The 9,656-nt window shown below is 31.9% G+C and overlaps 1 protein-coding gene across 1 annotated transcript in view; it reads right to left on the reverse strand.

The window, feature by feature from the left end:
- Smp_035210 (putative hypothetical protein) overlaps positions 1-3,897 on the reverse strand; it is a gene marked incomplete at its 5' end in the record, with an annotated part of 32,520 nt that extends 28,623 nt beyond the window's left edge. Inside the window, one exon of the mRNA XM_018793363.1 lies at positions 3,805-3,897. Within this exon, the coding sequence (XP_018647884.1) occupies positions 3,805-3,897 (93 nt within the window). The remainder of the gene's footprint in view (positions 1-3,804) is intronic.
- Between the last annotated feature and the right edge of the window lie 5,759 nt (positions 3,898-9,656).

The raw sequence follows: 9,656 nt of genomic DNA on the forward strand, positions 1-9,656 counted from the left end.
TCACAATATATTGTCTCCTGTCAGTGAATTTTTCTAGAAAAACACATTCAGTGTACAATGAAACGAAGAACCATATAACTATTTATATTCGATAATTTTGATGTTTGATTATAATTCCTTGAAAAAGCTTGGACTAGATTGTCTGGCGAAACGTTGGATTTACTACAAATTCATTCGCTGAGATTTTACAAATATATATTATTCCTATTTAATGTCTTACATCAACTCGGCACCTAAATACTGTGATACTAATCGCTCGAATTTAGACGAAAGTTCTTATATATTCTTATATACAATTGAATAATTTTGTAAAATGTGCTTTAACCTAACATAATGTCAAACTGCCTATTGTTCTGTTCTTTTATTAAAGTAAAATAATTATCCATGAAAGTTCAAATATTTTAATTATTGACTTGGATTATAATCAATCATAATATTAAAGTAGAATAATACTTTAATTAAACTAGATGGTTGTCATGGTAATTTACTTCTAATTTTAATTAAATGAAATATACATAACTTTTTCACTAAGTAATAAGAAAATGTATCAATTTTAGTTAACAAATTCAAAGTTTTTTTATGTATATTAAACTTGAAAATTTTAAATATAAACCTCTTTTCAAGATGTTCTTTATAATGTCTACTGAATTGGAATGAATTCATTGTGTATAGATTACTCATACTGGGATGTGTGGGTTACTTTACCTGTAAATTTTCTAGACTGTGGAATAATCTGCCACAAACTATCCGTACGATAAAATCTCTCCCATTATTTGTTCGCTGCATTGATGTATACTGCTCCTCTGAAAATGCATTAAATGTTCTAGCGCCTATAAGTGTATCTTACTCCACAAGTGAGATTATAGGAACTTTAAATGTTTAACCACTTACTTCCTGTCACTTTAAATTAACACTATCCCTAGCAACCATAACTCGTTTGAATAATATCTAACATGAACAGTGGTAAACCTGACAGATATATTTTGGCAATCATTGTTTTGTTTTTCCGTGCTCTCTGCTTTAATTTTACTTTCTCTAGTTGTAAATAATTATCAACAATCCGTCCTGGCACTGGAAATAACCTTAAAGAACACCGTTCATAAATCATCAGACTATCCACTTAAGAAAAAATTAAAAGTTCCCTGCTGATGTATTGGATTGCTGTGATACATGTCATAAATAAAATACCTAACAATTACTGAACCAGTAAACATAAAACAATCTTATGTCACATGTTTGTTCTCTACATCAAATGTTGCTATTTATATCAAAATGATCATGCCTGTAAACTGGTGTGAATCCTGTAATTATTATTTTCAGAATATATTATTATTATTATATCCACATAAGTAGTATATGGTGATGGTCAGGCATAGAATGTATTTTACTAAAAGATACATAAGGAAAGAACCGAAACAGAACACAATTGGTATGAAAATGAATGAACAATAATAATCAGAGACTATGGATTGATATTTGCAGAAGGAATGGTCAAGATTGAGACAATCAATTGATAGTTTGCAAATTAACCATTTACTATATGGTTGTCAGATTTTAGTGAGATAGTCTGTAATTTTCGTATCAAATACATTCGATTGTCCTCACTCGTCTTTCCGTTCATTACAATAATATATCGAAACAGTTTTTATTGATTATTTTTATAGTTCATAAATTCCTATCTATTCATTAATTATTCATAAACATGTTAACGTCTTAGTTAAAATGATGGATATCTTGAATTTTATCTTTTGCTTATATAATGTTTTCCTTTTTTGATGTATTTACAATAACCTTCATTCATTCAACAACGCCTCGGATTTTGGCCACCTGAAATTTTATAATTAGCCTGATGATTACTCTACATATTTGTCTTGTAAGTATTACCTATGCTTCTTGAGAAATCCATTTGTCATTAAACGTAAACTTGGATGTAAAACAAAACATTTTTTAGAAAATCCCTTCGATTACGTAATATAAATTATTGAAATTGAAATAAAACTTAGATAATTGTAGTTTTTGTACTGGCAAATTCTAATTAATAGACCTGAAACTATGTAAACTAAACTACATAACCCAACTGATTATTAATTCATTCCCCTGGTAAAACCGAAATGGCAGTTAAGTCTTGTAGTTATGCGGTTGATATAGATACCTTGCCACAATCCAAGTTTTCCATTAGCTAAACTCATTCTCCATAAGGAAATCAATCTATTTAAACATTCATTAGATATGTAAGACATTTGTGATAAACCAATATAGACATTAGCGGGAAAATTAACATGAGAAATAACAACTTTTACGTCATACTTGTCAATAATTTTTCGAACTAACTAGATAATTGAAATTCACCTGGTATTGTTTATTTAGATCTTCTCATTGATGTTTAGGACTGCAATTGGTCAGTCTCTTATTGCTATATGTGCATTCTGTGCACATTGCCTTAATTTACAATCATTATAAGCAAACATGGATAATGGCTAGCAATGGAATCCAGAACACACGTTTCGTCCCATTTGTGACTGATGGATGTCAGGACTCAGTAGCTAAGTGGGTGAAGTGATCGTGTTTGGAGCGGATGGTATTGGGTCCGAGCCTCAGAGTGAACATCAACTGTGAGATGCAAGTACATCCAGGAGATGAGTCTCAAGAAGAACGAGATGCGCGTCCTGGATTCCACTGCTAGCCACCATCCATAGTTGCTTATAACGAGATCATCTTATTACATTGACTCTAATTTCTTAACTTCCTCTGTATAATTAAAATAACATCCACATCATCATGTTTATCAAAGTTCTTTTTTTATTCAACATGTAACGAATAAAATGTATTTTCTTTCTCTTATTTTTAGAAGAGAAAAAACATTAGAACTAAATAATGATAATGATTGGAATCTGTTAATCTGTTACAATCATATTATATTTGTCAGCATCTTAAACAAGTATTTGCATTACTCATTTAACAATACAATCCATAGTGTTTGCTTTTCCAAGAAATGGCCGAATATTTAAAGTGTCAACTGTTAGTAACAAATGTTGGTGTTAATGAACAAAATAAGTCAGACAATATGATCAAATGAATTTTTCATTTGAAATTTATATCACAAATATCTTGGTTGTACTTTTGTGTTCCAATGATCTGACTCTGATTTGAGTGAACGAAAAAAATATGCAATGAATACAAATTTTCCATTTAACCACGTATATTACACTTGACTCTAACCCGGTTTGTGCGACGGCGATAATCAGATGCCAAATATGAATTCAGTTGGGTGAGTTTATTTCATGAACTTATTTAATCAGCGATATATTAATAGTTGGAACCGGAGAAGTCGAGTATGCCAACTCTGTTTGACAAGTCATGACCCATTATTTATAGTCAGAAAAAAATATAGTAAAGGAATGTGATGAGTAGCATAAGCGATACACACATATACGCTTGAACAAAAACAGTCAAGCTTATAAGCAAATAATTGACTAGGTCAAAATGTGATTTAAGATCAAATAAATTAGTCTGTCTGAAAACTCGATTAACCCATGTAGGCATGATCTAGAAATAGACTCTACAGTACAACTATAGACATTCTTCGATATTTCAGAAAAAAATCCGCTTGTTCCAAGAACTCTGTGCACTTTAGGAGTTCTTATTAATCAAAGTTTGTGTAAACAAAAATTGCAACAAGTTGATCAACAGATTGGTTCAGTAAGCTATAGAGGAACTATGGGGTTACAATTTTTACATCCGCCAACCCTATTATTAGTAAGGCTCGTACATAATGTCTTTACATAAGTTATCAAGTTAACTCACCTCTAGTCTTATTGTTCCAGGAGATGAAGATCTATATAGACCTCGTCCCATGACGATAGTCCGATCACGATCATCGAGTTGAATGGCAGCCATTATTCACTCTTGAACTATAAAGATTATTCTTCTTCAATTCGAGTTTCGAAAAAACAATCACTGAAAACCTCGAATTTCAATGCTTTTGTTTAGAAAGTCAAAAGCGTTAAAGTACTTGGTAATGTAATATATGGATTGGTAATGTATGGATTTATTATGAACTTAAGTCGTAACAATAAACAAATTTTTATGACTTATTTTGATGGTGGTTAACTTATTGATTTGTCACTGGGACAGTGATTTGGGGCTGTCTAAATATTAAAAAAGGGATTAGTTTCCAAAATTTACCCCTCAATATTTCTTTTACTGGTTTATCTGTAACACTAGTAGCACATGTGTGTTTGCACGTTAATCCCCCATGTATCTCTCACCTCTAATCGAATACAACTTTCAACTTTTCTTAGCTCTTCCTATTCGACCAGTCATTGTACCCCATCAGTCATTTAAACTAATCAGTTTTTCTATTGGTTGTTTATATTTTCACAGTCTGACTTCCTATCTTGAAAGGTAGGATAAGTGATGGAACAAAATATTTAATCGATAATATGTTAGACACATTTGATCTAAAGATGCTAATTCAAGCACGTTCATTATGAATTACTGCTTTCTTAATTAGTCGTGCATCAGTGGTGCTAAAATCAGTCATCCCATTGGAATGACTTCACAATTTAGGCAATCTACGGAGAAGAATTTTATTAAAAATATATGATATATGGGCACAATGCATTTCGGACTATTTGGTCATGTATTAAGTTGTTAACTTCTTAAAATCTTTTAGTTCAAAACACCCTCATTTATATGGGTTGCCTGAAATTCACAAAAACTGACAGTCTTCGACATCTAATTCTTACGTTGTATTGGTTACCCACATATAATCTTGTAAAATAGCTATCGAAAGTACTGAAACCTATTCAAAGATGTTTATTTAAATATTATCTGAAGAATTCGTTTCAGTTGACAGCTTACTCAGGTAATATCAACGCTAAGAAGAAGACAATATGTTCTTTCGATGGGAATTCTACTTAGCACAACATTATTGGATATCTGTGGAAGTCTAGAAACTGTTTAAAGGGTCATCCTGTGTTGAAATATACTATGCTTTTGGCACCTAGGTAGCTTGTCTAAATAACTTAACCTTTTAGGACTTTGTCCAATAGCCTCGTGTGGAATCGATTGTCAGTAGAATGTTCTATTTAGCCAAGATCGTTAAAACAACGTCCATGCTTAATCAAATACCTAAACAGCAAGTAAACGATTGAGTGACCAAATGAAGCTTCTTGTTTAAGCTTTCTAGTCTCTGTTACATTAAATCGTTGAACGATTTTAAACTAAACAAATTGTAAGCGTTTGCAAATCTTACAAGAAAAACATATAACGATTTCAAAGGTCAGTTTATTCAGGGTTTATTGACATAAGATTTATTATTTATCAAAGACTCAAGAATATTACCAGGAATCAGTAGTCTAATATGAATTATTGAACTGTTTTTTTAGACAGAATAGTTTTTTTTAATAGTTAAGATTATGAGTCAATTGAAGCTAGACCACCATGAAAAACCTGGAAGCACTGGACGGCCGTTTCGTTCTATTGTGGGACTCCTCAGCAGTGCGCATCCACAATCCCGCCTCGCGAGATTCCAACCCAGGGTCTACCAGTCTCGCGAGCGAATGCTTAACCTCTAGAACCACTGAGCCGGCATCTATCGGTGTTAATGTCTAACTTCAACTAATCCAAGAAATTAAGCGACACATCTACCATAGTTCTTATTGAAGTTGGGACGTCATTATGTTAATATTTATTCACTCAGTAACTAGTGTAAAGTGAATACAATTCACTATCAAAAATCAATAACTTGTGGTAAAAGCTAATTCTTATACACATAACTATTCCTTCAACAATCCTAGTTAGAATGGTGTCGGATGAATATTCGTTTATTGTTACCTGAGGAGACATACCATACTAAGAATAATGGTAAAAGTATCCTTCTCCTAAGCGAATGTCAACATAAATTTTTTTATTCACTTCAGTCTGCTGTTAAAATTTTTTATTAAACTTAATGGTCAACCACCTTTAATAATCAATAACCATAATAAGTACAAATTTGTTCATTCATGGTGTGGGACAATGTCAATACTAAACGTCACTTTTGAAAATCACCATAAATATACATCTAAATTGTTTTCGACGTCAGTTAAAATAATCAAATCAAATAAAGGAAATTCAATTGTAATTGTATTCTGTTGTTTTCTTTCTTGCCAATTCTGATAAAATTTCTGTTTCTCGTTACCCTATACAAATTTATAGAATACAACTGTTTTAAGATTATATGAAAATCAATAAACTATAATGGAACAGTACGTACACAAACAATTATTGAATATACTTTGACTGTGAAAAATGATAAGACTAATTTATACTCAGGAAAACTAATAACTACCATAAGTAATTTATTGAAGTAATTGATTTCAATATACTGAATTCCCTACTATGATTTATGGAAATATTAGTGATAGGTTGAAATGATTATTTTTTGGTGCGTTAAAAATGAAGCATTCAAGATTAGCATTAATTTTTCATGAACCGTATGTTCAATGCTGCTTAAGTGACCAACTTAAAATATGTTCAAAAACTGGCTCATTATTGTGACTGTGTTCCATCGATTGATATATATATATATATATATATATATATATATATATATATATATATATATATATATATATATAATCACGATCATCGAGTTGAATGGCAGCCATTATTCACTCTTGAACTATAAAGATGATTCTTCTTCAATTCGAGTTTCGAAAAAACAATCAATCAAAACAATCAATATATATATATATATATATATATATATATATATATGACTACGTAATTGCAGTGATCTTTTCTTATAGACTCATGATTTCCATGAATTAAATAATATTATTAGTGATTAATATGAAGAAAATAATTATTAAGTTAGAACGGACGAAGAATTTTATCACTAACCATTTCAGAAATGAAATGTCATAAATATTTTTTTACGCCCTTGAATCTGTCTACTCACTTTCGTACCGAGTATAAATGTCTAATGTAGATTAAGAGTTTGGCGCGATAGGCTTAACCTTGAGGCCAGTATGCGTGAGTTCCAAGCGGGGGTAGAGAGACGAAAAAATTTCTATCCCTGATAGGCTGACAAGCACGCGAAAGAGAAGACAAGACAACTGGAACACTACTCGCTTTATTCCAATCCCGATCTGGTACTCGAATTCCGAACTCAGATTAGTGTAAAAAGCATACATGAATAAATATGGGAATAACCTGACCACAACATACAATAATTAGGAAAATACAATTATGTCCCAAACTGGGGGGATTAGAGTAGAAAATAGAGTACAAAAGGTTGCGTCTAAATTACAATAGCTTTGGAACAGAAAAGGCTATGGTGGTGAATCATACATCAAACGAAAGCTCATGATCTGAAGAATAGACTAGGGACAAAAGTAAAAGTTAAAGTTTTACAAGCTTTGAATTAAATGAAATAACGTCCCCAAAAATAGCTTCCGGAGTTTGTTAAGGCTTCTTGTTTCGCGGTTCACATCATATTTGAATAATTTCTCACAATGTAGTGCATTGTACACATTGTTCTGTTATTAATAATACATTAACAAAGTGCTCTGATTACATTTTGTTCAAGCTTGGTAGCTAAGTTATAATTATAAGCTGTTCAGGCAAAAAGTATTTTTGTGTATATCTGACGTATTACCAAGCAACTAGATCAGAAAAGTCGGTGGCTTTCTTTAGTGAGTGATATACTTTCAGTATGCATCATTTTTAAGGATTTAGATTCTCTTCGAAACAATTTATGAAGAAGTTAGGTCTTATTGAGATCCTGAGTTGCTAAAATCAAATGACATAGAGAAATAATAGAATAGAATATTTGTGTGTATAGAATAAACTCATTTTGTAGATAATTTTTGTCATTGCTAACACTTTTCGTCATTCCATTTAGTTCATGCAATCACTGTCACTTACCAAAAACTTGCTGAATACATTTAACCTTGACTTTCGCAGCACCCCTTTTTTGTTTCACTTACATGACACACTGATTGTTGTTTACAAATGCACATCTGGTCCTGCACTCCTTGTTTTTAGATTTAATCAACTGTCAAATTGACAGATCATCAATATTATTATCACGCACACCTATTTATCAAATTTGTTTCCTCATTATGGGATTAAATCTGACATATTACTGAGGATTATTTGACACATTCGGACTCATTAATTACGCAATAGAATTGTGAATCTACTGACCAAATCAAACACATTTTTCCCTAACAGAAAATGTAATGTTTAAATTTTTATCTGCGTAGTTATACTTTTGTATATAATTAATTGATCCTACACTTCATTCAATTTTTGTATCTGCATGTTTTTGCACCTCCACAACTACAACAACACACGACAGCCAAGGTCAATTGTGTATTTTTTTAAAATTGATTGAGTTCAATCTAGTTACTGAATTCTAACAAGTAGTATAATTACTATGCACAAAGAGTCTGATAAGAGTTAAGAAACAAACAGATTTAGCAATAAGTGTTGCACAACATCTTCAGATCTTACTATGATTCTATGATAGACCCAAATCAGAATATCACTAGAGGAAATAATTCTGCCATGTAATGTTGATGGCAAATCACGCGAATGTAAAATTATATATTCGTCATGAACCGTTACGTTCAATCTGCGCTTAAGATCACATGAGTCCGGGCCATAATTTTGATTAGCAACCACTTGAATTAAAGAATCCTATGGTTGACCGGATCACCCGATGATTTTTAGTTACATAATAATCGTTCAGATTCCCTCTCTAAGGATTCTGATCCATCTAAGAGAGATTTAAAAGTTGAGTCCAGATGGGTGGTGTAACCCATGTATAAAAGGTACAAACATATATACATACTATCTAATTATTCCCGGAAATGAATGAAGTTTTGCAATATCTGTCAGTCTGGGGATGATTTTGATACATTTAATGCTACCTAGACATAGTGGGTAACCATCTTCATCAAATATGTATTCAAGGTATTTACCAGAATTGAGTAAAAGTTTATATTTTTCCTTTAGTAATTGGAAACCACTTTGATATATTTTGCAAGAATTAGGTCCAATCGACTCACTAGATCCTCCTCAGTTGAATCAATAAGTTTAATATCGTCCAGATAAGCCACTTCATCTTTTAGATCCGGTATTATAGCATTCATTATCTGCGGAAGATTTCTGGTTCTGGTTTAACGCCGAATGGCAGTCGGTGAAACTGATTGAGTCCAAGTTGAGTATTAGTGACTAGAAAATTCCTTGAATCTCTGTCAGCTTCCATTTGCAAGTAAGCTTCAGATAAATCAAGTTTGGAAAAGCAAAGCATACCGTTTAGTAGAACAGACAAGTTCTCTGCCAGGGGTAGTGGATATAAATGACTTTGTAAAGCACCATTTAAAGCAGTCAAAAAGTCCTCACAAAGATGATCAATTCAATTTACGTTATAAACTACTGCAATGCTAGTGTTGAACAATATCCGGCTGTATTCCACTGAAATTCTTTATTCCGTCTAAATCACTACCAACTTTATCAATGGCAGCATATGGGACTTGTTGTTTTGGACGAAAAACGGGTTTCATATCTCGTCGTAAGTATGATTTCGCCTTTGCTATTGTGCAACACCCTAACCTGTCCTTGTTATATCTGAAGAAGCTTGAGTTATGGGTAACTCCTAG

The sequence above is a fragment of the Schistosoma mansoni genome, chromosome 1 (genome assembly GCF_000237925.1).
Source record: "Schistosoma mansoni strain Puerto Rico chromosome 1, complete genome".
NCBI lineage: Eukaryota > Metazoa > Platyhelminthes > Trematoda > Strigeidida > Schistosomatidae > Schistosoma > Schistosoma mansoni.